General features: G+C 36.3%; 1 protein-coding gene across 2 annotated transcripts in view; it reads right to left on the bottom strand.

The window, feature by feature from the left end:
• Positions 1 to 27,818, bottom strand: part of CHRD (chordin) — a 51,901-nt gene that overhangs the window by 3,501 nt on the left and 20,582 nt on the right. Inside the window, exons 4-19 of one of the 2 annotated variants that reach the window (XM_072408396.1) lie at positions 11,254 to 11,591; positions 9,961 to 10,064; positions 8,098 to 8,224; positions 7,614 to 7,754; positions 7,099 to 7,216; positions 6,770 to 6,866; positions 6,531 to 6,672; positions 6,228 to 6,362; positions 5,776 to 5,852; positions 5,486 to 5,633; positions 4,538 to 4,644; positions 4,295 to 4,411; positions 3,479 to 3,635; positions 2,781 to 3,022; positions 1,862 to 1,975; positions 1,492 to 1,698 (exon numbers count right to left, since the gene is read on the bottom strand). In XM_072408396.1, the coding sequence (XP_072264497.1) occupies positions 1,492 to 1,698; positions 1,862 to 1,975; positions 2,781 to 3,022; positions 3,479 to 3,635; positions 4,295 to 4,411; positions 4,538 to 4,644; positions 5,486 to 5,633; positions 5,776 to 5,852; positions 6,228 to 6,362; positions 6,531 to 6,672; positions 6,770 to 6,866; positions 7,099 to 7,216; positions 7,614 to 7,754; positions 8,098 to 8,224; positions 9,961 to 10,064; positions 11,254 to 11,380 (2,160 nt within the window). In that variant the 5' untranslated portion in view covers positions 11,381 to 11,591. Of the gene's footprint in view, positions 1 to 1,491; positions 1,699 to 1,861; positions 1,976 to 2,780; positions 3,023 to 3,478; positions 3,636 to 4,294; positions 4,412 to 4,537; positions 4,645 to 5,485; positions 5,634 to 5,775; positions 5,853 to 6,227; positions 6,363 to 6,530; positions 6,673 to 6,769; positions 6,867 to 7,098; positions 7,217 to 7,613; positions 7,755 to 8,097; positions 8,225 to 9,960; positions 10,065 to 11,253; positions 14,574 to 27,818 lie in introns of those variants that run through there. The other variant, XM_072408395.1, reaches the window with a different exon arrangement.

Raw genomic sequence — 27,818 nt, 5'->3', positions numbered from 1 at the left:
ATGGTTTTGGGCAGGTGATGGGCAGTACCTAGATTTCTCCAAACATATAATTTAGAATTTAGGCCAATCAATTCCATCTTGGTTTCATTAGCACAGATAAATTTGTTCCTCACAGTATGAGAATTCCTCAGGTGATTTTTTTGCAAACTCCGAGTGGGTTTCATGTGTTTTGCACTAAGGAGAGGTTTCCGTCTAGCCACTGTACCATAAAGCCCAAATCGGTGGAAGGCTGCAATTCTAGTTATCCTTATGGAACTTAGTCCCCTCTACACACAGGATCTCTTAAGCTCATTTAGAGTGACTATTGGGTTTCTGGTCACCTCTCTCCCTCAATTGCTCAGTTTGGCCACAAGCTCTTGGAAAAGTTTTAGTTGTGATAAACTTCTTCCATTTGAGAAAGACATTTTTTATATCCTTTCCCAGATCTGTGCTTTGCAACAATCATGTCTCTGAGCTCTGCAGACAGTTCCTTGGACCTGACAGGCTTGTTTTTTGCCCGGATATGCATGTCTGTAATAAGGCCTTTTGTAGAGAGGTATGTGCCTTTCTAAATCATGTCCATTTACCACAAGTGGACTCCAATCAAGGTTCAGAAACATCTCAGAAGAGATCAAGAAAAATGGGAGTCACCTGAGCCAAATTTCAAGTGTAAGGGTCAGAATACTGATGTAAATGTGACATTTCATTTTTTTTTCATTTTAATAAATATACAGACTTGTCATTACAGGTTACTGAGTGTGGAATAATGCTAAAAAGAAAATTTAAATGATTGTAGCATTGTAACATAACAAAATTTAAAAAACTGAACAGGGGGTCTGAATACTTTCTGAAGCCACTGTATGTAGCAGATTCTATATCAACAGCAATATGTAGTATAACAATGAACAAAGGAGCGGAACAAATAAAAATTTTGATTTGGACTTAACATTCCTGTATGGGCATTTCTTTCAACGAACTGAACTTCAGTTTAAACTACGTGTATGTTAGATTGCATGGTCCTGTAGACAGTCACATGGAAGCAGTAATTGATTTTGTTTAATGTATGTCAGATGCTATGGCTGACTTAAGTGTCAGAGCTATTACAGCTCAGTAAACAAAAGCTAAGTTGTTACAGATGACTTGACTTTCTACTAATACATCCACATAGATAAATATCATCACATACACAAATGTGATACTTGCAATAACTGCTTGTTTTTGCAAGTTCCCCTAAAAGTTGCTGATTTTCAAACAAATAAAAATGGTTAGCATGTTTCTTTTCTGTAACCAATTGCAAAAAATATAAACAAGTGTGAACAGTGGTATTTCCAGCTATAGTCACATTTTGCAGCTGAGCCTAGGAAATATTATGAATGGTAATGTAGATAGTTTGTAAAATTATTTTAATTCTGTGGAAAAGAGGCAATACCAAGATCAGATGTTGTTTTCTAAGCAAAAATGACTGACACCCTATGAACACTTAGGAGATACCAATCTATAAAAGTTTCTTACCTGACAGCTGCATACTGTGCACTTCTTGTCATAGTCAGGTGCCCATCGAGATCCATGGGCCCTTTGTTTCCCTTCAAAATGACAAGATCTGGAATCTTTTGCAATATCATCTGTGTGATGCTGGCCGTACTTCTCAACTAATTCATGCTCAGAGTCCTCTGGAGACAGTGGTGTACTTCCTGATTCACAGCTGTTTGGAATATGTACCTGTTAGAATTGGAATAGGAAAATATTACATACAGTTAGCCTTCATCAAGTTTAGTTATATTATCACTGAAAAAGCATGCAATCTAGACAATATGTTCATGTGTTATCAAGAATGTATATAGTATTATAAAACAAACTATACATTATAGACTATTATACTCACTCGCCCCCGGATCTCCCCACGTGGATTAAGCTTTGTGCTAACTTGGATGAATGCAGTGCCCTGGTTCAAGTGACTGAACAATTCAAGGTCAAGATCCTTCACACTACCCTGAGCCTGTTTAACATTGGAGAAAAATGAGTTGTTTATCTTCAATATTTAAAATATATTTTAATTTCAATCATTTCTATTGAAGGGAAAAAAGGGAACAACATACAGGGAATTTTAGACTGAAAAATCATAGCAAACAAACAAGAAAACCGTGTTCCAAGAATATCAAATAAAGGAAACATATAATACATTAAAACACCAACAATCAAGGAAGTCTGGTAAGACAATACAAAGGATAAAATATTTAAAACATGGTGCCATCTAAAAAAATGATAGAATAGATAGAATATAGTCTAAAGATCATAATTTAGTTCAAACTGTTTTGTTTACGGATAATAGGGAAGAGTTAGCATTTCTGTGAGCTGTTTAATGCTGTTTCTTAGTTGAGAAGGATTATCTGTCTGGTTGTAAATGCTGTCTCTTTTCCCATAGATGACAATATTAAAATCCTGACAGGGTTCTATCCCTTCCTCACTTGCTAAAAATGTGGATTTTTTTGTTGATTCTGACCATGTTGGGAAAAGGTGGGAAGTGAAATTATTTTCCTTCACTTCCTGTTCTGTTAAATAGATGAAACAGGCACACAAATAGCAATTAAATATTCACCAAACTTCTACACAACTATCCAAAATTAATAAAGTTAATCCTAAAAATAAATTAAAAAAATGAATATATCTAATTTAATTTTATTAGGAGGGTAAAACATATCTACACTTTTTAAAGTTGTGGGCCGCATTAATGTTATTTTGAATATATGCAGATGATATGTCCTTCACTTTTCAACTGTTTAGTCGCTTGCCTCTAAACTCACCTCTGACCCATAGAAGCCTTTCAGGAGTCTTTTGTGAACATTTAGGTTGTCATCCACTTCACCTATTTCAGCAATTCCATGCAGATGTGCATTCAGCGCTGCGTCCTCTGCACGCCCCAGACCAGTCACTACAATTTGATAGTGCAAGTGGCAGTGTTCATCCAGAGACACCCAAGCATGACCAGCTGATCCTGTCTTCAGGGGTGGTGACACAAACTGACCAGCAAGGGGGATTGGAAGATCTAAAAATATAAACACATGTGGAAAATGTTCAGCAGTTCCAAAAAGGACAGAGTGTATGATTCTCATTAGGAGAATCAGCCAGCAAAGAGTTACACAAGACTGATTTCCCAGTCATGAGCCACCTCCCTTTGTGAAGAGCAGGGAATATGAAACTTTTGTGAGCCAGGAGGGTGGGAAAAGAAAGAAAACTGCAAGATTGACACAGAGGGAAGAAAGAGGGAAATGTTAAGCAGAAAACATTTTTAAAGAGCAGAATAAAAGGACACAGTTGCAGGGTTTGCAATCCACAAGACTGTCTCTATTGTACATAATATTTGGCAGATCACACAACCTCAAAGCTACCTTCCACATACATTATGGTCCTATTACATTTACATTTGATATAGATATAGAGGCGAGCAGTTAGAAAGATGTAATATAGAAATAAATACACAAATAAAAATTGCCACACTTACTTTCATGTCTGGCCCATATCCCTCTATATAGTAAAGAGGTGATCTGTCCTCTCAGCTCTCCTTCCGGGAAATCTTTGGTAGCCACATTAAGAAAAAGTTCACTCTGGAGTAACATGTGCAAGTCCCGGGCATTGGCGCCTGTCCACAGCCCACTTGCCTAATCAGAAATAAAAAAAATGATGGATTAAATATTACTACTCTTCTGTCACCCTTAAATTCACCAAACTAAAAAACAAAAGAAAATGGTCTCTAGTGCAATCTATCATTGCAGCTTACAAAACTGATATTATACAGATAATATAAGCCAATCTAAAAATGTAGCTTCCCTTTAACCAATAAATTCCTGAGTCAAAGCAAATTTGGTAACCTCTCACAGACGTATCCTGACTCACAAGTCGGAAATCACTGAGATATTGCCACCAGCTGTGCCTAAACTTATGGCAATTTTCTAATTTACGGTTTGTACCACTTCCTTAAGTATAACCATTTTCACTTATTCTTATTGCAGTCCCTCTGAATGTAGCATTCTCCCAGGAACTGTACTAGTTTTTTTTATCCCCATGTGTGCTTTGATGAGCTTGCTGTATTAAAATTTGCTGATCAGTTTTCCTAACTGCTCCCCACTGTACCTGTATACATAAATATGACTGCTGAACTACCTCCACTTATTCTTCTTGCATCATGCACTGCCGCTGTGTTTGTCAAGTACCCAACAGTTTACTCAGCCTGTCTGCATAAAAATCCTGAAGTCTTTATTTATTCCTATTGGTCCTTAACTTATGGTTGACCAGTTGGATTTATCACCAGTTTTCTTACCTTCCCATCATGGTAATCCTTAGTTAGGTCATACAAAATATTTCTTCTAATCTTTCTTCGAGGTTTGGTCTCCAGTGTCACGGCTATCACTTCACTCACAGTGCCAGCAATTTGGAGCTGAAGGAATAGGACATATATTAGAATGACCAACAGTTAATGTCACAAACATTTGAAGAAGGACACTGCTAATAATAATCCAAAACATGTGATATGAAACACAATATGATCATTACTAAACTGTACCTGATATTCCACTGTCCCATTTTCATGAAGTACGAAGGTTGCAGAGCCTACTGATCCAGTCTTTGTTGGGTTCAAGGCATCTCCTCCAGATAAAACACTCTGCAGAGCTAAGCAACAGAAGAGATGGAAACATTAAATTGGTTCTGGCAGTGAACATAAATGTAGGTCATTTATCTCATCTGACTATTTTTGTGACTGATTTCAGGTATTGGTTCTTGGTCACATGTTCTTACAAGACTTCTTGACATCAAAAGTTACATAATTCCTCCACTTTACTAGGCTCTTGTAATGTGTTAGAGAAATAAGCAAAGAGGTTTTAATGCACTGACCAGGGGTTAAGAGTGACAACTACAATTTTAAGGGGGAAATATTTTTAATGCCAGCCAAATGTATAATTCTTGCACCTGACTAAGCCACTGCAAGCTCCCTGTTTCATGAAAGGTATGTGCTGCATATTCATATAACCTTTAGTATTCCTATGATCCTGTGCTTCACCCATGTATAACATTTTAGCCCTTACATGGTCAGGACACAACTTTAAAGTGATTCTTAAACTCCTCCCAAAAATACATTCATAGTACCTTTCTATAGTGCGGGAAATGAAGATTCCATCGCACCTATATTATGTACAATTTATTATTCCTGTTTAGATAATCCTCTCTAATAATATGCAATCATATGCAACATGCTTAAAACTCAGCAGTAGAGCTTCCTCTTGAGCTTTAGAATCTGCCTCACTGGATGTTAGGAGAAAAATCCCCAGTAGGGGCATTAAAGGCAATAAAAATCTGATGTTCAAGCATTTCACTATGCAAGCCAAAAAAAAAAAAAAACAAGTTTTAACTGGAATTCAACTTTAATCCTGTTTATTCTGACTGAATCAGTCAACAGCGATCACCTGTAGAACTTGGCACATCGGCATGTTTTTGTCTAAAATGTTTTACTTACTGTCACATGACTTCCTGACAGTGATCACGCCTGAGATGCGTTGTCCATGCCTTCCCTCGGTCTGTACTGCAACTTTTAGCTGTCCTTGGGCAAGCCACTGCATCTCACGGCTGGAGAGGTCGGTCAAAACCTCTGCAAAATCTGGTTCCTAAAAGGGGGCAAATAAATTGAGTAAAGTAGAGAAATCCAATGTTAGTTTCAGATAAAAGGAATAAAGAATATTTCAAACAAAAAGAAGCAATATTACTATGTTGGTTTATAAACATTATATAGTTACAACTGTCTCTTACCTCTGTAGTAATATTGGCATAGAGCTCTCTTATAACATGATGGTGATGTATGATTTGCACAATAATTGGAACCCTCTCTGTTATGGGAAACAAACATCAGTATAATTTTTATCAACTTTAATGACTTTTCACTCATTTTCTATCGTCCATAAAAACAAAGGTATTTCTCTTTTTGCTGGTCTGTTGACCTATCTGAATGCAATACTCAAAACACACATTTAACTGAATTCTCGCATCTCCTTCACTGTCTATATTACATTGTAGTTCTAATGTAAGTTGTATGTGATCAGTATGTTCCCTTATCCCACTAAGATTTTCACACCACAAGCAGATCCTGATAAACATTCCTAATTAAGTTAATAAAATTATAACAAACTTCAATTGCCCGTAGGTTATTGTCTTAATAAATGACTATTGTGCACAATGCTTTCTACATAACCCAAACATCTTACCCCGTTCTCCTTGTATTCCTCTGAGCATAAGGATAAAATGCAGATTGTCATCAACATCACTAAGTGTCAGCATGGCAAGACCTCGTTCAAATGCTTCCTCTGTGCTTTCAGGCATTAGAAGGGCACTAAAAGATTCTGTTGGAAAAAAATAACATTTTTGATATTGAATTTCCCAAAATATTTGCTGCCATTTTTTTTAAAGAACTCCTTTTTTTAACACAGCTAATAAATGCTTCACTAAAATTACCTAAATACTTTTTTCTTGTATAATTTTTGTTATTGTGCTTGTTTGTGTTGTGTTACCTGAAAATAAGGATTTGTGACGGACAACCTTGCCAGAGATTTCAGGCTCAGAATGTGCTGTAGTCACCAAAGAAACAAAAATGTGTCCCAGACGGAGAAGGTGCAGAGAGGAGCGAGGGATAGATCTCCACATGCCACATATCTAGTAAAGTAAAGAAATATATATATATATATATTAGTGTACAATGAAGTAAAAGGGATGAAAAACGCTGAGCAATAGGCATTGCAACATTACTTACTGTGTCACGATGCGGGTACCCCACTCTGTGCACAGGATGTTCAAACAACACAGACCCATCAAGGTCTGTAAAACGAACTCGGGAAAGGCCATGAATCCTAAACACAATACAATTACAACACATTAAAAATGTACAGATAACTGTGTATATAAGACAGGTTTTAAAATGCAACACATCATGACAAGATCATGCAACACAATAAGAATGTGTAGAAGTATGCAATAGCTTTAACACAATCAATCACAGTAAAATCAAAGACAGTGATAAAAATAACACATATAACATGCATGTGTGAAAGAGAACAATTGAAAAGGAACAAACAATCCTACCCTTTGTAAGTGATGGAAAACAGTAAATTTGAACGCTGCAAATTGAATTTAGCCTTGGCAAGACCACTATTCACTGGGGGCCACACAGGACTGGAAGCAGTCAAAAAGGCAACATATTCTGTCAAAACATAGATTATATACATAAACATCACACTGTGCATTGGAACATGTGCAAACAAACAATCACAAAAAGATGCAAGTGTAGCAAAGACATTGCAGGCCATTTAACATTTCAAATAACATGAAGAATGTATAAGAAGTTTCTTCAGATCATCATTATTTATAATATATATCCAGTGCTTATGATTGAGGTTTGAATAAACAAGGAAAGAAAGCGTTAATACTGAACACGGCCAGGATTTGGCACATACCCGCCGGCTTTCCCTCCTTTCTTAATAAGCAAAAGCTGCATTAAAGATGTTTTCAGAAATGCCTACATCTTTGTTTCTACAGTATATAAAACACTTAAGAAAAAAAAAAATTCTGATTGTATACATTGAGTTTTTGGCTCATACCTGTACGGCTGTCTTCAGGACCAACATCATCAGAGCTCAGGTAAGAACGATCATTATAAAGATCATCATCTTTTTCTTGGAAATACTCAAACTCATCAAAGATAAATTCTGATTTCTTTGGATGGAAGGGTGGGAGAATAGCTAAATAAAGAAAGGAAGAAAGCGTTAACCCTGAAGCGCAAAACATTGCAAAATTTTTAAGAAAAATCAACATGTGTCTTTAGATCCTATTAACAGTTGTATGTGTGACATATTGCACATTAAGGCACATGCATTTGCACATCACAAGGTATAGCAAAATGTGAATTGGTTCTCAACAGATTAATAGATAAAGGCCCTAAGTAGCCTGTGATGTAAAGCTGAAAATTTAAGTCCGGAGGCAATGAATAAAATGTCTTTGATGAATGTCAACAGACAGTAAAGGTATTAGACCACGCAGAACGAGGGGCAAGCAATATTTGAAGGAAACTTAAGAATATCTTACCTTTGGGACACACCCGGCAGCACTGTCCAGGTATTTCCACAGAATTAGAACAGGTAATGGTAGGGCAATGGTTTTTGATGCTTTTACAGCTGACTTTACCAGATGTTTTTCCCCAATGGCTTCGCTGCTAAAAAAAAAAATAAAATGTATGTTTTACATTATAAAGAATTAACTAAAATCTGAAGACTCAAAATAAAGATAATTCACATCCATGACCCACACCAGTTGTTTAAAGTGAACCTAATGTCTAACTTGTTTTTAAATATGTAGGACCCAGGGCTGTGTCAACCTGATATCAGCTGTGAAGTAATTCACTTGGCCAGGCGTATTAAAAGACTTTAATGACCAGAAGCATCTTCCTACTGCCTGTCAACAATTGTCCTCAGACTGAGCCTTCCAATGTTCAAAACAAAGACTTCTCCTTAACATATTACTGCTTGCTCTAGTCTTTCCAATTCATTATGCATTTTGTAATTAGCAATCAATCAATCAATTAATCAATCAATCAATCAATCACAACATAGACAGGATGTTTTCAACTGCTTTCTGAATAGCATTCAGATTTTGTCTTTTTTTTTTTTCTTTTAAGGGCTCAAGGGCAAGCCATTCGACACATTGTACAGTGCTAAAGAAGTTTTGTGCAGATCAAGAAAAAAAATAGCAGAAGAATATTATTCTGACATATAGTTGCCCTTTCACACTAAACTACAGTGCATAAATATGAACCAGCTAGAATATGACTCAGAAAAGAATAGACATAGGACTTCTTGAAGTAAAATGCACATGCACAGCTATATAAAAATTAACACATGCAAATAGATTATTAAGCAGTAAGCAATTCTATTATTAGGCTGTTACGAAGACTGTGGCTAAATTCTAACTTCAGGTAAGAGTCAACCATGTAGGGGAGGAACCATTCAAAAAAACTCCCTTATAATCAACTAGAGTAGTGTACAGATTTGTCCAAACTTCATACAAGTTAAGAAATACATTTTCATTAATTTTGTATACACTCCTTTTCAATTTAAAAATTCTGTCTGATAGTAATACTGCTTGCAGCATTAGGATGCAGTAAAGGTCTTCCTATTTGTGTTTTACTATTACATGTAGGGGGTTACCTTAAATATGAAAATTGTATTGTTTACTGTATACTATTACAGGACCTTTTTCCATTTATACTTTCCTTACCAATTCTTAAATTTGCAATATCTGATTTCTACATCTCTCTTCTCCACATTTTTTCAAACATTGAAAATTTAAACTTTTTGCCATCCATTTGAAGGAAGGAAAACATAACTATAAAGAGTGGTAATGATGAGTCTTATTTCAACCTTTTAATATTTAAACTCTACTGATTTAACAGGCATTTCTACTTTTCCTTTTGACTACTACCATCATTTTCATATTCTTTTTAGTGAAAATTCTTTTTAACAAATTTCTATTTTACAATTGCCAGATTTCCCCTAAATCAAAAGTCATGCTTTGTGGTGAATTAGGAAAAATACCAGCTTGTCTTCAAAGTAAACTTGTCAAGAGGGAAATACAGAGGTAGACATCGCTTCCTTCTAAAAATGTAAGTTGGCAGGCTATAATATAGAATTTTTGGCTTCAGTTATTTTGCTGCAGTTAAGTTGCTGAGCTGAAATGGAAGCTGATCAGAGAGTTCAGGTAAAGGATGCCCTGATCTGTATACTTGTTTAGGTCAGTGACTTTAAGTATTTAAGCGGAACTGCATGAGAGCAAGCCATCTAGCATTAAAGCACATGCATTTTCTCTTGTAAATGTTTTTTCTATAACCTGATTAAGACTAAAGTTTGTTGCTTTATTAAATAAATCCAAACTTTCTGCAAAACTGGCACTTACCACCTCACACCGGCATACCACACAGTAGGCTATTCCAAATGGTTTTCCCAGATCTGGATGCCATGTGTCCCCAAGTGAGTACACTCTATTTCCAAGATGACAACCTAAAAAACAAAAATAAATTATGGAGCTGAATGCAAGAAAACATAACTTCAGATCAGCAATTACAGGAGACACACGGCGAGGAAAAAAGTACAGATTTCATAGAATGGAGAACTAAGCCCTAAATACCATACATACGCTAACCAGAAAGAGCAAAATTACATCACATCTGCAGACCACAAACTGCCACTATGCTATCCACAGCCATTGTAACACAAACAGGATCCCACAAACCCGTGTGGCCATACTGGACAACTCCTAACTCGATACAGGTGTGGCATTATTAAAAAAAAAAAAGTTTTATTAAATATGCCACACAGCTAATAAAAACCATAAACTGTAGATACTAATAAATATTATGCATAGTAACAGGATTGGAAGCCAACTTGCAGAAACAACGTTGTAATGTGTGACAGATCCATTGCTTCTCTCCAGCTGTTGTGGAACAAACTTCAGTAGGTATGGCTGATCAGAGAGTTTCTAGGTACTTACAGTTCCACACCAGATGGAAAGTCACAGGGTATATGCCAAAAAAACACCAAACCTCCAGTATGCATAGAAATATGGTATGTAACTTTTTATTAGTGTGAAAAAAAGGAATACCTATGTTTCTGCAAGCCAGATGTTACTTTTGCTATATTACACTGTAATAATGCAGTTTGTAGGGAACAAGAACAAAAAAAGTGCAAAACCCTGAATATCTGAATGAGACATGACTGAATCGTGTTCTGGCAGCCAACGAGCTCTGTGCAATGGGGCTAAGTTACATAAACATTCTCTCATAACAACTAATAAGCAATTCTCTTCCTATGAGAGCCATTACTGTGACACAACATTCCCTTAGTCTGCTCAAAAACTACATTCAGCAACTGCAGATCTGTAGCCTATGCTCAAAGTCAGCCACATAGTGAGAGGCAGCCTTACCCCACAAGTCAGTGTACATGTGCAAGGGGCCAAATTCTACAACTAATATAAAGCCAAATTAGTCAAAGCAAGCACCATTATCCTGCTCTTTACTCCTCACACATAGTATCCATGAATTATGATTTACTATCTGGAATTCTAGATATCCAAGGACCCCATAATTATCCTCTGTGCCCCATCATCCACAAATCTATGCCATTGTACCCCACCTCTTCTTCTACTCCCATGCAGTTATTACAGTTATCCAACTAATACAAAATCACTTACCTATCTGCGATTTAAATGGTAAAGGATCCTGTTCAGGTTTAATTGGAAGTAGAATTTTGCGACGTAAGGCTTCAACATCCAGAATCCAAAGAATCAGCTGGAGGAATTGGACATATGACACTTTCATTTTTCCAGTTTTTTGGTTGCTGTGGTGTGGGCTGAAGAAATCTTGTACCTTTCTGCCTTTAATCTTTCATACTACCAGATGAGCACTGATAGAACTCTTCTTCTCTGCCACTGAGTCACTTGAACTATGTGGCACTTTGCATCTATGCCTGTTGCCCTGTCACTCTTCTTTTCTTGCAGCAGGTCAAATTGTTCAGAGGGCACAGTTCAGTCTGAAATAGGCACAGATAGCTAATGCTTCCTTTTATAGCAGAGTTGGTCAAAAACTGGATTTATAGGCACTGTTAGCAAACAAAGCCCCCCTTGCCCCAGCCCTCTCTCCAATCTTGCCAAAGTATATTGCACTCACTCTGGGAGTTGATGAGTCGCTCAGCAGGGTTTCTGCCTGAGGAAAGTGTCTGTTAACAATATTGAATAGCTCAGCAGGGCACAGCAGGGACTCTGGGCTCCCCCCCAACCTGACACACTCAGACATAGCATCCTGACTCAGCCTAGACCCACCCAAAAGAGGGGAGAGGATGAGCAGAGAGGGGAGTGAGAGAGTGATACACTCAGCAGCAAGGAAGAGGTGGGGGAGAGGATTAGTACAGAGCCCAACACAGAATAAGGGTCAGAGGAGAGCTTAGGTTAAAGGATGGGGAAATATTGATACAAGCATAAGAAACAGGACCCATACATAAAATTATACACAACAGCTAAAACAATAATTAAGTATCTGATGTATAGTACCTTTTAAATTAGCTGAAAGAATTTCTTGACTGTGTTCTCTTAATAAATACATTTAAACTAATATTTTACATATACACATAGCATTCTCTATAGGTATTTTATTGTGCAGATAAATTCATAAACAGCATCATTTTACAGGTCTACTTTGGTAAAAATAAACTCAAAATTAGTAGTTGTCACTAACCATGATTTGGTGACTAAAGCCTTCCTATTGTAAATTACTCTTTCAGTGAGAATAAATACATATCCCTCAAAATAAAACATAAAAATGGATTACTTACCGTCTCTACAATATATCATAACTGTTACTTTTAAATTGCTAATTGATACAGTTCTTTTTACTGCATAATATTAACTTGCATAGTGCCAACATATTACAAAGTCTATAGTCATGTCACTCTGTGCCCACTGGCGATTAGGTTGCTGTACATTTTCCAGCTGTCTCATGCCAGGAAACCCCTGCCTCCTGGTGGCAGCTCCATCGAGAACAAATGGGGGCATCAGTAATAGTACCGACAAGGTGCCAGACACAGGGAGCCACGTAGGATCCTGAAGCAGGTCTGAACCTAACTGTCCCTCAGAGGAGCTCACAATCTAAACTCCCTATCATAGTCAAGTTAAAAACTAAAAGCCAATTAAACTAACCATATGTTTTTGGGATGTGGAAGAATACGGTATATACTGACATGCTGCAAAATATCACAGCTAATGGTCGAAAAACCTACAGTATAAAACCATCTGTTTTCATTTTAGGTATACCAGCATGTTATATATAATGTATGGTCGTTTATATATAAAACATTATTTCACAACTATAAACTTTTTATTTACTCATCTCTATGAACATTATCTTCACAACAACATATAAATAAAAAGAGCAAGAACAAAAGAGACATACAGAGGAAATTGCAATAGGTCTAAAGGGGGTGATAAATTGTTTGGTAGAATCTGTAAATGACTTTTATACAGTGGCAAACATATGGAAAGGTTTGCTTAGTGGATTAGTTCTATGCTGGTGGCAGACTTGTCTAGAAGTTACTTTTCCTAAAAGTATGCACTTTCTACTGTCTCTCCAGAGTTCCACTGTATGTGGAGACCGGCACATTTCCCTTTATAGGTCCAAAAGAGCGCCACAATTCTCCCATTAACTCTTACACATCGCTGATACATATCTTTAGGTACACATGGGACACCTTGATCACTGCATGTTCTGGTAAATTCCATAGAAGCAAATTCTTTCCACAGCTCACTAGCTTTTCCCATTATCTAATTTCTGGAGTGTTGAAACAAAGGCAGTTTTTTTTTCAAATATCAACTATAGGCCTTAGGGATCAATCAGTGTAGAAACAGCAAGAACAGTGGTGCTTGATAATTTGTGAACCCTCTAAAATTGTCTTTATTTTTCTATGAATGTGACCTAAAACATCTGATTTTCAAACAAATCCTAGACAAAGAAAACCTAATGAAACTAAATTTTTATTTGGTCATGTATTTATTGAAAAAAAAAAGACCCAGTAACATATCTACCTCTGGCAAAAATAAGTAATTTACGCTCTTAGTATTTGGTGTGACCCCCTTGTGCTGCAATAATTGTAATTAAACATTTGTGGTAACTGTTGATCAGTCCTGTGCTCCATACAGAACAGCTTCAGGTCTTGGATAATATTGGTTTTGCTCACATGAACTGCTTACTTGGGGCCTTTCCACAACATTTTATTTGGATTAAGGTCAGGACTTTGACTTGGCCATTCCAAAACATTCACTTTATTCTTCTTTAACAATTTTTTGGTAGAAGGACTTGTTTTGGATTGTTGTGTGTTAGGATTGCTGCATGACCCACTGTCTTATGAGATTCGGTTATTAGACAGATGTCTTGATATTTACTTTTAGAATTATCTGGTATAGTTCAGAATTCATTGTTCCATCATTGAGGACAACGTGTTGAGGCCCAGATGCAGCAAATCAGGCCCAAACCAGAACTCCATGTTTCACAGAGGTGATAAGGTTCTTAAACCTAAATGCAGTGTTTTTCTTTCTCCACATGCAACACTCCTCATTTAGACCAAAAAAGTTCTACGTTGGCTTTATTAGTCTACAAAAAATTATTCTAGAGCTTTGACATCCTCCTTGCTACCTGGCCATACACACTATTGCTGTTCAGCGTTCTCCTAACATTGGACTTATGATCATCAACATTCGGCAATGTAAATCTGGTCTTTAGTTGCTTTGATGTTACCCTGGGTTCCTTTGTAATCTCTTGGACTATTACATGTCGTGAGGTTGGGTTGCGTAACAACGGTTTTGAATCCCTTTTATTGGTACATAATCTGTCTGATTGTTGATTGGTGGAGCCTAAACCATTTAGAGATGGTCTTGTAACCAGCTTTATGGTCACCAACATCCTCAGACACTTTCTTTGTTCGAGACGCAATACACATACACAAATGTGCTGTATGTGTGAGAAAGCTTTGCTGGATCCTCGTTCATGGTTTCTCACACCTGTCATCCCACTGATTGAAAACGCCAGACTCTGATTTCACCTTCCAAATGATATTATCTATAAATATTTTCATCTTAGCCAAATATTGCAAAAATTACTCAATACACATATTGTACTGAAAATATTGAAATATATATTTTTTTCTTTGTTTTCTTTGATTTTTTTGTAAAGGTTTCCATAGTGAAGGTTTTTGCATTTAACTTTACCTACATACTTCAACAGGTTTGTAGGGTTAACAATTTACCCAAAAAGAGAATCAATGCTGACAGCAATCCAAAAGTGGAGGACAATTATAATTATTTTTTAGTATATCAAAAGATGAGACATCTTTTTGCTTTGGATAGGGCAGTAGTTATGATGCTTTTTTTTTCCATTTGTCTTTCATGGAGGAGATGTTCATTTACTTCCTGCCTCAATAACAAAAAAAGTATTAAGCAAAAATTTCTTCAAAATAGGAAAACCCCTCTCTTAGTTCGCAGTGGAGAAAAGTGTCCCTATTAGAAGTTTTCACAAACCTCGTGTATTCATTACACCTGGGTTTAACATTGTGTTAGATATTTCTAGTTCTCTTGTGTTCTTTTTTATGTTTTCAAGCTTTCATATTGAACAACATTTGTTCTCGAAAACAACTTCTTAGACAAGATAACCTTTTCATAATATTCCCATAAAATTCGTATCCTTTCACTCTCCCCCTCTCATCTTAATTTTTTCCTCTTTAGTCACCCTTACCATTGTATTTCCATACGTAGGCAACAGAGCCATTTTTCCAAGATCCTAATTGTGTGTTGGTTCCCACCCTACCATCTGTAGAAAACATTAAACCCCCCACCACCACCACCTATTCCATTTTTTCACTCAATTTGTTCATGATAATGTACTCTTTTTACTTTCACTATGTTATTTCCCTATTTATGTGATATAGTATGTATATTTACTGATATGTTTACCTTTAGGGACAACGGTCACCAGGGCCCAGCAGGATCTCAGACAGCAAAAAACCACCAAAGGTTCTAATCCTTCCCTGTTATACCTACATCCTTCCCTATACAACAATAAAGAAAATGGCTTTAGGTACACTTTAATTATTTATTATGTGTGGGGGGCTAAAACTGCATGGGCCTGAGAATACTGACAAAATGGAAGAAGGAAGGCTGGTATGTGCTGTAGTCTCATCTTCAAATAGATAACTGACAGACAGGGGAGTCTCTGTGTAGCCAATATGAGCCCTCAGGCCAAAGTGGGAATGAGGAAAGAAAGACGTTAAGGGAACGTGGATAAAGGTGAAGAAGAAGAGAACAGAAAATAAGGGAGAGAAAAGTAAAATTTAGAGCTAGAAAATAAAAAGTAGTCAAACGAAAGGAATAAAAAGAAAAAAAGGGGAGGAGTTGAAGTCCTCGTTGGGGCCTTGGTGAGAAAAATCAACTTCTAGTCTTTGAAAAAGAGGCTCATGGCATTAACAGTTCAGTTATCAGAAGGAATCTCAGCTTAAAGTCAGGTTGATTGCTGATTATTACATAATAAAAACAATTCTTAGCACAAATTGCACCATTATTTAGCACTGTAGCAAACACTTTGCTCTTCCACATTCTGAAGTGTCAATACACACCCTGTTATAGACTCATATTGTAACACTCTACTAATTACTGTGACAATACTAAACTCCTTCACACAATAACTCTATTATCACATATTTACATAGGAATAGTAAATGTTAAACTCATGCTGAGATCAATGTCTTCACAGTATCCTACATGAATGTTATATGGTCTAGTCCTCACTATACTTGTCAAAAAATGAGCATTGTTATTGAGGTTGACTAATTTCATCTAAATTTCGTCTATTTAGTGCTGTTTATCAAACTGTTTATTAGAATTTTCTTCACCAGCCATTATAAAATAATATATTTACACTTCACAGTGTTTATCAAGAACTGTCAAAACCAAGGCCTTTTCCTAAAAAAATTCTCTTTGGAATGATTCACTTTACTGGCTTCATTTTTGTGGCCATTCTAAAAACCACAATTGAACCTAATTTTTAGCAGCGATTTTACTGGAGCATAAAAAATATGTAATCACCATTTTCTGCAATCTTAACTGCCTTAGCTTGCCGATTAGTGTTCCTGGATCCTAATAGGTAAAAATGAAACATGAAAACCTGCAAAATGAAAAGTACTTTAATACATATATAGCTGCTTGCTGTAAAATAACAGTAGTAAATGTAGTTTAAAAGTAAAATAATCACTGATTTAGTATCAGAAAACTTTACCAAAACTAAAAGTTTCCTTAATTATATGGATTAACTGAAAATATTTTTTCCCCAAAATAGAAGGATTTTTTTTGCTGAATGTAGGGTAATTTGGATTCTTTCATTTAGTTCTCTTCCTATTTCTTTTTTTTTATTTGATCTTTATTGCATATTGTCTTTTATTTTCTGTAAAAATAAAAAAGGGAAATCGCCCTGTTTTTGAAAAAGTTTCACTCATCACAATTTTTAGATAGAGAGTCAATGATTAGAACCCCTGTCAATTTCATCCTCCCTAAAATGGCTTGTCACTGAAAAGGAAATGAAGGAAAATCCTATTCATAACCACAAAAGTGAAACTTCACCCGCTTTGCAGAGATTAATTCCCACTTCCTGTTGTGGACAGAATGTAAATTGAAATCATCCCCAGGATAAGCATACAGCAAAAAAGAACTTGATAGGATGGGTGGGGACATACCCTTCCTTATACTGTGTCCAACATTGTTTTGGTGATATACAATTTAAAAGGCAATGTGTTAAACCAATTGTTACATTGATTATGTGTTAGACCTAGTTGTGCAGTTTACAATTAGACTTTTATTTATAAGATGGATTTCAGACCTCCTGTAAATCACACCCCATACCACTGCTTGTGTTGTAGTCCCAAATCTGAACTTTTCCTGGTATTGTATCATGCTGATTATAGTATTAGCATACTCATTTGTGAAAGCCTTGTGCTTTTAAGTGCTCTTAATATGTGGATTGGATCCAATCACTTAAATGGCCTTTATCCCTATGAATTGCCCCTGCTTGACAGTTCCAGTCTTTTTTATCAATGCAGCTTTGTGTTTTCATCAGGAAGTGATCCTACTAAACACCTGAGCTGAGATCCTATTAAACACTCTATCAGTATCCTCCCAACTGTGATGTATAATCCTGTGAATTTACATGAACACAAGTGAACAATACAATTTCCTCTATATGTTATATACACTTTTACACTTTCGGGTTACACAAGCATTTACTGAAACGTGAGCTTCAGTGTAAATGTTGTACTTAGCAGCCAGTTTACCTACAATAATCTCAAAAGGACAGCTTTTTTAAAAATTGATTGTCTTGATTAGGAACTGCTAACATATTATTTACAGTATATAATATTTTGCTAGATAATAATTTGCCAATAAAGATAATAAGATAACCAGGAAAAAATACATTTTTTCCTAAAATGTGAATCGTGTGTAAGTAGTATGTCTGCAGCATGATTGCAGCATGTCTGACTAATGCATAACACTCTTTATTTTGAGAAACTTGTTATACTTTGAACTATATTTCAATATTATATTTTAGTTTGATTTATGTGCAAACACTGGTGGAGTAAAAGACTAACATGGTATCACAAAAGCCTACTTTGAGCTAAATGTATAAAAAATTAGCAAGGACCGCAGTTCCAGTTTTAGTTTTGCCAAAAAATGTTTTTTAATATGGTTTTTTTTATTACTTGCATGCAAGGACTGACTTATTAAAGCCAAGGGTCCTAAAAAAAAAAAACACACACACACACACACACACACACACAACACACAGGGAGACATTCATAAAAAAGAGATTCAAGGGATTAAAGTTTCCCTTTCATGAGGTAGTGATAAGATTACTACTTTTATGAACACCAGTTTATCAGTGATCACTGTGGTTTACTATATAATGACACGTTAGTGCCATTAGACACATTCATAAAGTAGCAAAAATCAGCCCTGATGGTCACTAATCATGGTATCAAAGTTCTCCAAAATCAGATTCCTGGTTGCCATTCCCACCTTAATAAATACAGTGTTTTACCTCCCTGGCGGTCTGATTATGTCAGTATTTTTGAAGTCAAAAGGGGTACATTGTACATTGCATGGAATTTTGTTGTTTAATATTGCAGGCCTGTAATTGTTAGGAATAACTCCTGGGTATAATAGAGTTTGAAACACAAGTCATAAATTATAATATATTAATTATAAAAAATAATAAAATAATATAATAACAATAAATTATTTAATAATCTAATCAAATCAAAAACACTGAAATCTGTCCAAACAAGGGTGCAATATTATTGTTAAATTAGTAATAATTCATTATTTATTATTTGTTTTTTTTTATCACTTTATTACCATGATCAATCTGTTAAAAGCAGATTACAATGTAGTCTGCTTTTACATTTCCCTTCAGGCCACGCCACTCCAGCATACCGACGCTTCACGCATCCCATCAATCACACAGGGGATGCAATGCCGAACTTTGAGGCGGCATTGGGCTCCCAAATAGGGTGAATTTTTAACACTCCTTCTCACATGCTGTGGACTTTACTGTGATTGAAAGTAAATTGGATTCTATTCTTTCTAACCCCCCTTTTTATTGGGACAACTTTGTCTGTTTTTGACCATGTTTTTGACCATGTGTGCCAACATTTTCAATCAAATCTTCTATCCCTATTGCCTTCTACCCTATTTGGCACAATCAGGACATTGTCATAGGTCAGTCATCTCTGTTCATGCAGACTTGGTTTGCCAACCTTCCACCTCAACACTTTTTTGATACAGCCCACGTCCGTGATCAATCCTTTCTTGCAGAAATTGAGGGAGAATCCTCCCTCTGGTAGGCGTTACTGTAAACTGTGGTATTTTAATGCCCCAGCTTTTCTTTACCAATTTTCCCAGCAGATAACTCCTTTTGAAAAGCTCTGTTTTTCGGCTTACCCACTTGGACACAATACCTTGTCTGTGTGCAAAGAACTCTGAAACCTTGGGAAGAACATGTTGGGCCCCTTTCATCAAAATTTTTCTTACACCTTAGTAGGAAAACATTAATATTTTACTAGTCAAGGGATCTCAGAATGTTATTATACAACAAAACAATTTTAGAATTCTCACATGGTGGTACAGAGTTCTCCATGTCTTACATAGGCTATATTCATATTGGGCCAGATTTATTAAAGCTCTCCAAGGCTGGAGGAAATACACTTTCATCATTGAAGCTGGGTTAACCAGCAAACCTGGAACGGATTTCTTAAAAGTCATTAGTTATTTGTTAGCAAGTGTTTTCAATCCTGGACCAGATCATGCAAGTTTGCTGGATCACCCAGCTTCCATCTTTAAAGAGTATTAATAAATTGCCCACTGTGGGAAGCAGTATTGGCACTGCAGCTCTGGGGACAGTACCTTTTTACGATAATGATGGAGCTGCCCCATTATCCAACTATTCTGGAAAGAAGATCTTTTATTTACTATTACAGGGTAGTCTTCCTTCTATCTCCTGGTCAGATATTACTTAACTACGGTAGGTCATGGTCCTACAAATATATAAAAAAAATAATTTTTCATATTTTTAACACAGCTAAGCTTCTTGTCCCTCTGTGGTTGAAATCTGTTCATAGACCCACCATTAGAGGTTGGTTTAATGAAATAGACCAGATAGCTGAAATGGAAGAACTTATCTATCTATTCAGAGACAGAATGTACTGTTTTTTTTCTACTTGGCTTGTTGGCTACAGTTTCGTCAACTCTGCCTACAAACACCTTCTATCTATTTGAGGTTGTGTATTTGATTTTCCAGATCCAGATTATTCTTGTGTTGGACTACCTATAGTTCCCATCTCTGTACTTCTCCCCGTTCCCCCCAGGATGTGATCTATAGGGTCACAATGTATTTGGCAATAATGTGTTGCTTTAACACTGGTGCCAAGTCTATGAACACTAAGTTTTTAGGTGTTTTTTCCTCCTAGGAAACTCAAACTGTTCCATTTTGGTTCGCTGTATTTGCCTATATAGTGCTATTTGGCTATTTTGTATGTTTATTCATTTAATACCTGCTTCCTGCTTGAATTTTAAATGTTTTGTATTGTTATGATTTTTTTATTTGCTCCTCAATAAAGCTTTTTTGATGATCATTCATTATAGACACTTTTTTCAAAATGATGAAAATTATCCTAAAACAGATCAGCTATCAAACAAGTGCATGGTACACTGAATTACATACAAATCAACCCTTTGCATCAATTACAAAGGATTGATGGTGTGTTGGATATTACAATCAAATATAACAGCAATATATAATAGCCAATTTTAAATCTAGATAAAAAAAGAATGGTGGAAAAGATTCCATTGATACAATGAAACAACAGTAGTATAGCTGCTAACTTACTGGGCCCAATAGCTGTTCCCATCTTTGCTTCATCACTTATATGAATAACAGTACAATAACACAATCCACATTGCTATGCACAGTTGGTAAACTAATGTACATAGCTAACAGGTAACTATTTAAAAGTTAGAGAATGTTCTTTAACTTCCACCCACTAGGCTGGCTTGCACTAGTATTTGGATCTGGCTGTTGATAATAGCAAAGGTTTGAGCCTTTATGACATTTTCAAACTTATTAATATTTAGGTATTTTTCAAATACTGCTGCCTAGTTATCTTCCACAGGACTCTATCCATGCAGAATAGCACTGCCTTTAATATAAGATGGCAGTTTAGGGCCGAATTTATATTCTTGGCAAATCTGAAATGAACCATAGAGAAGTATGTATCATATGCATGAAGATGTCATGAAGTGGCTGTTTGCAGTTTGTTAGCTCACATGTCAGACAGATGTAGAATTTAAATATGTTCTGGATGATTTATACTAGCTCTACTGTTGCTTCAAAATGTACCTTTGGTCAAACCGTTTTTTTCTAACTCTAAACTGTATCAAACCCTAGCAAAAACATAAAGACACTTTTCTGTCTGCAATTGAGTTGGCAAATCTAACCTTTCCTTTTATCTTGACAATTATTGTTAGTAGGAGAAAAAGTGAATGTTTCCAAAATTTTACAGCTGGCATTGAAACAGAATAGTGGAGTTAGCTTCCAAAGCGAACCCCTGTATGGAACAACTGCCAGGTGGAATTTCTTCATGATTTGATGATTTTTACCTTCTTCCTAGAGTGACACAAAGACAGCAATAAAACACAACCGAAATTGTAATTGATCCCATCCTATGTCTGTCCATTGTTATAGATCATATCACAATAAAGATCATTATACAATTGTATCAGAAATCTCACACTTGACATTCACTGAATGACAACTTAATGATATTCAGGTGAATAAAAAAAGCAGTATAATAGGTCTCCGTACTTTGCTGCAATTTGTAAATGTACATTTTTTTAGTGTTTTTTTTTTTTTAGGGGGGGGGGACCCTTACATTACAAATGCATGTCAGGGTCCAAATTGGATGATAAAAACTGGAGACTGTAAAAATAGCCAAAAGCACAGCAGAGCCAGAGCAGAACTCTGGGACTTTCTTAGTTTGCTAAGTTATTACAAAACAAATTGAAATATTGCAAGGTTTAATATTGCAACTTTTAATATTAGATAAATATGTTTAAATATGTCCTAACTAGCATTTTTCTATTAAATTGCGAAATACTGTATGCTAGGTGCAAATGGTGAAGTGACCAGACTTTTGCCAAAATACTGATACTTGCAAAGTGTTTGCAGTATCTAAATACTGCTTTAATGTATTGTCTACAATTACTGAATGACTAGGTATTTCTATGCCAAGTCTTCAGTTTGTCCACCACATAGCTCCTCGCAAATAACTGTGGTGTTTACCAGCATTAAAGTAGATGAAACACAATGGTCTGTGTGTCTCTAGGGGTAGGACTTAAAAGCAACACATTTGTTTAACCAATGAATGAAAGTTTATTAGCTATTTGCAAATGTAAAATAAAATTGTTGCGTGTATGCCAAGAGAGGTCATGTTCGCTCAGGTGTGTTGTCCACATGGGTAAGGGGTTGGTGTGTGAACTGTCCCATCCTATTTCATGGTGACAACTGTGCATCACATTGCAGTCTTCTTATTTACTTCACACTGTACTAATTGGATGCAATTATGGTGATTGTCCTAATTATAAGACGCAAAAAACTGTCATTTGATCACTGATTTTATTCTTTGCATGTGTGGCTTGCAAAGAATCTAATTAGACTCTCACTTTTCTAAATTCCATAATAATAGACTATTCACTTGTACAACCCAGGTAATCTGTGGTTAAACAATGTCAGGATGCTAAGGCTATCCAAGATATTTTACTGTACATGCAAGGCCAAGCCTAATACATGTAAACTAAGTCACTTTACAAACTTAAAAATGGCAGTATCTTGACTTGTCTTAAAGTGGAATTAAATGAGACAAACTCACCTGTCCACGTTCCAATGCCAGGTGCGGCTATCTATCTTCTGTTCTTCCACATCTTCAGCCATCTTGATTTGCCATGCCGGGATTACATAATCATATGTCATCCTGGCACACAAAAGGGAAGCAGGGAATCCTGTGTTTCCCTGAAAACTAAAGCAGACGCTGTGCAGCTCAGCTTTTTGTCAGAAACCCAACGCAATCGGGTAAATAAGTCACATTATTGCAGAAGGCACATCACCAATTGCAATCCACTTGAAAGTGGAACTTTAGTGACTACCATTTTTTATGATGCAGTGACTTAGTAATTACCCCTGGACTTCAGCCAGTGGGCAATAGAATGCTTGTAATTGCTCACTATATATACATGTATATGCTAATGCAGTGTTTCTCCCTAGGTTCCTATAAAAGTTGTTAGGGGTTCCTTGAGCAATGAGAAATTGGTGCTGTTCAGGTCATTTTAACTGACACCAATAATATCTAAGTGTAGCAAACATTCTTCCCACTGACCACCCTCCAAATGTACTTTGAGCTGTAGATTCCTCAACAGCTCAAGAAGAGATTCCCCAAGACCTGAAGGTTATTTCAAGGGTTCCTCCATGTTAAAAAGGTTGACAACGGTTGTGCTAATGTATACATATTGTTATAATATTTCGGGTCTTGGTGCAGCAAGAGCAGTCCTAAAAATGCACACAACCTGAACAATGGGTAAAATGAAAAATGAACAACTGATCAGTCATGGGTCCAAGGTTATCTGTTTTTATACACCTATATACTGGTCAACAGTGTTGCTCAAACTTGTTGCTTTTTGGTAATAGGGCTAATCATCCCAAATTTCAGGATATCCAAATTCTAAACACCAAGTCAATGAAGTAGAAATTCCAGTGGATTGTTCTGGACTCAGGAGGATAACTACAGAAGCCTAATACACAAAACAGTAATGAGAAGACAAACAGTGTAGGCTGAAAAGCCATGCTTTGTGCATTTCCCCCCCAAAAACTTTTTTTTGGCAGACAATCGGTAAAAAGGATGTTTACTTAGTGGGAAAACTAAAGGTTGCAAACCTTTACTGTAAGTAAAAATTATAGCCTAAACCTTCTAGGTTTTCTGGTTAAAGGCGCCCCGTGGAACCTATTTGCATGGCAAAATGTACATAATTTGAAATAAGCACCATAAAGCCTAAAAATTCAGGTAAATCATCCTGAAGGGAGTCGTCCCAAGTAAAAAATATTTAGCCTCATAGCAGAATCACAAAACCCTGAAGGCGATTTTGCAATTTTGGATTTTACTAGTGTAACGATTTTGAAAACTGTCATCAACCAGTCAGAATCCATAAAACATAGCACACACATGTTCCTCTATTCTGACATTATTATGTGCTTAAATGTCTCTTTGTAATAGTACTTTTGTTTGCATTCAAACGAGGGACAAAGCTGGCATGTGAAGGCACCAAGCTCTCAAAGGCTGGAGAGGATACACTTTCATCAGTGAAGCTGGGTGATCCAGGAAGCCTAGATTGGATCTGGTCCAGGATTGAAAACATTTGCTAGCAAATAGCAAATGACTTTTTAAGAAATCCATTCCAGGTTTGCTGGATTGCCACGCTTCACTGGTGAAAGTGTATCCTCTCCAGCCTTGGAGAGCCTTAATAAATCAGGCCCAATATGTTTACTATGGCCCTGCTTTATTAAAGCTCTCCAAGGCTGGAGAGAATACACTTTCATTAGTGAAGTTGGGTGATTCAGCAAACCTGGAACATATTTGGTCCAGGATTCAAAACATTTGCTAGCAAATAGCAAATGACTTTGAAGAAATCCATTCCAGGTTTGCTGGATCACCCAACTTCACTGAAGAAATTGTATTCTCTCCAGCCTTGGAGAGCTTTATTAAGTCAGGTCCTATATGTCAGATGTGACTATTATGCATGGTAACAAGTGTAAATATTGGACAGTTGCTGTATACCAGTCAAAATTAAACATAGTGGAATCCTTTATAGAAATTGAAAATGTACAGTTGATGTTCCTGAAAATGAAGAAAGATTACCCAAGAGGGTAAATCTGAAAAAACTGTGGGTAAACCATAACTTGAGGTGTACCCCTTTGCACCTTGGTGCCCAGCTGCCACTAGAATTACTTTGTATCTCATAGTATCTGTATCTTGTATCTGATAGTTGGCTACAATGATAGGAACACATTCTTGGTCAAATGGTCATGCAGAGGAGGGACAGCATTTTTGTGGGGGAAAAAAGTGTCAGCTGGGAGACATAACGTCAGGACGGAAAGGTGTGTCCACTGCTTATATGGCAGCAGTGGCAGGTCCAGCAGTTGGGCAATATGTTGAGTCACTGATCCATGGGGTGATTTGGGTTGGGATTTTTTTTTTCTTCAAAAGATGTAAAGCAATACAGGATAGTAATAGTATACTTTATTATTGGAATTAATATTACACAGTTTTTTTATAGCGGTGACATATTACGCAGTGCTTTATAAAGTCTATAGTCATGTCACTAGCTGTCCCTCAAAGGGGCTCACAATGGAATATGGGAGGAAACTGGAGTACACAGAGGAACACCCATGCAAACACAGGGAGAACCTACAAACTCCATGCAGATAGTGTCGAAATTCGACCTGGTTGTGCTAACAGGTAGGAATGTGTGGATATCAGAAGAGATGGAAATATAAATCTTGTGTATTTAGCTCTTGCCTGAAATTCAGCCTAAAGCTTTATGTAGTTTATAGTAAATGCATGTATACTAGTTATATCCAGCACAGTATAAAACAGTTTAAAGTGGGACAGTCCTCAAAATGTGATCAGTTTCCAAGTCTAACACATTAATGTGTCTTGTAACTAGGTCTTCATTTTTCTGACTGCAAATTAAATCTTTACAATCTAGTCCCTAATTGAAGGGCCTCCACCAAAATAATCATTTTGGGAACATTGGAGAACATAGATCATTCTGAAACATTATCCTATTTTCTGCCCATAGTGTAATTTCCCTCTTATCTTTTTAGTGAAAACTGACAGGCAAAATTGGATTCCTGAGGAATCATTTAGTCATTTCTTCCATTGGATGACCTCAAGTTTGGGGGCACATCTTTTAATACTATAGGGATAGTTCTTTATGGCAATTCACAAAATAGCTGGGATGCTTCTTCCTCAAATATATAGTCATCTAATGAATTTCTTTAAATATGAATGTAATTGTCCATGAGGGACCACCAGAAGAATTAGTAGAAAGTGAAAATAGTCCTAGTGCTATATATTATTGGCAGAAACGGGTTTACAAGTTTGCATATGGGCCTGGTAATCTGATATGTATTTTAAAGATTGACCTAATTTTAACCATTTACTACTAGTGAATACTAAATATTTAGGGATGCTGGAGGTAAATGACTAAGGCTACACACACGTACAATAATTATCGTTGGAAACAAACGACTAACGATCGATTGCACGATAACTGTTAACAAAAAAAAGTGAACAACGACTGACCATTGACACAGATGAATAAATAATGTTGCTGTAAACGACCGCCCCGGTGGATCTGATTGGACGACAATTGTTTGCCATTTATTGTGTGTACGGTCGTTCAGTGATCGTGGATTGTTCACACATTAGATCGGATCTAGTGTGTGTACGTTATTGGTGGATTATCTTTGAACGATCGTATCGTCTCAGCATGTACAGAATTGTGCACTATACGATCATTCAAAATAATTGTGAATAATTGTTGATCTGTCGTTAATCATTAATTTTCCAACGATAATTATTGCACATGTGTATGTAGTCACAGAAGCAGGAAATGTTTATAGAAGCTGTGTGCAGATACTAGATTTTCAACCCCAGAAACGGATGTTGATGGTGCATAGATTTAGCTTTAAAATGTAATCGATTTTACTTTAGTCATCCAATCATGTGCAGTACAAAATCTTTTTTCCTATCTTTAATGTCAATGTAAAGGATACACAAAGCTGTGTAAATATACGCTACAGCTTTAATAAATCAATGTGTACATGTTCTACAAACTGCTTAAATCCTATTATACACTCCAGATCCAAATCATGCCTACACATAGCTCTTAAATGAAACCTGTAGTTAGAGAAACATAAAGGCTGCTGTTGCTAAACTTCCTCAGAGGCCTGACTGTCTCTGGCTTTAAAACCCTATGAGACACTGACCTTAAACAAGCATGCAGATCTATAACGTCAAGTTAGAATTCCATATCTGCTCATGTGTTGCAGGTCAGTGACTCAGAAATACCACAACCATTGAATCATATTTATAACCAGGGAAATAGTATTTTCAGAAAAAGATGTCAGGAATTATAGCCTCCAAACATTTTCACTACAATTATCCCTTTATAGAAAAATGGGATAACCATTAAAATTCACAAGTCTCCATTTATGAATACGTCAACTACACGGGGCATAAATCCATAACATAATAAAGGAATGAATGTGTGGTTTCAACTGAATTGCAAGCTTTACTATACTGTCACACTGTGGGGTCTAAAAATGAACAAAAAAGTTTCTGCGGATCAGGTAGCTTGCACTGTGGGGATATTAGTCAGGTAAATGTGTTTCTAACACATTGAAGACTAATATGACCCAAGGGTATTACCAGTTTTAAACTCTTTCTCACAGAACATTAAAGAAAGAACCCCAAGCCATCTTTTTCACATACAAACCATTAATGTCCACATTCCTTTACAAACTCTAAAATATTTAACTTTCGTTGTCGTAATGCAAAGTACTT

The sequence above is a fragment of the Pyxicephalus adspersus genome, chromosome 4, assembly GCF_032062135.1.
Source record: "Pyxicephalus adspersus chromosome 4, UCB_Pads_2.0, whole genome shotgun sequence".
In the NCBI taxonomy this organism is placed as follows: domain Eukaryota; kingdom Metazoa; phylum Chordata; class Amphibia; order Anura; family Pyxicephalidae; genus Pyxicephalus; species Pyxicephalus adspersus.
The sequence above is the reverse complement of the archived record's forward strand: the minus strand, read 5'-3'. Positions and strand labels throughout refer to the sequence as shown.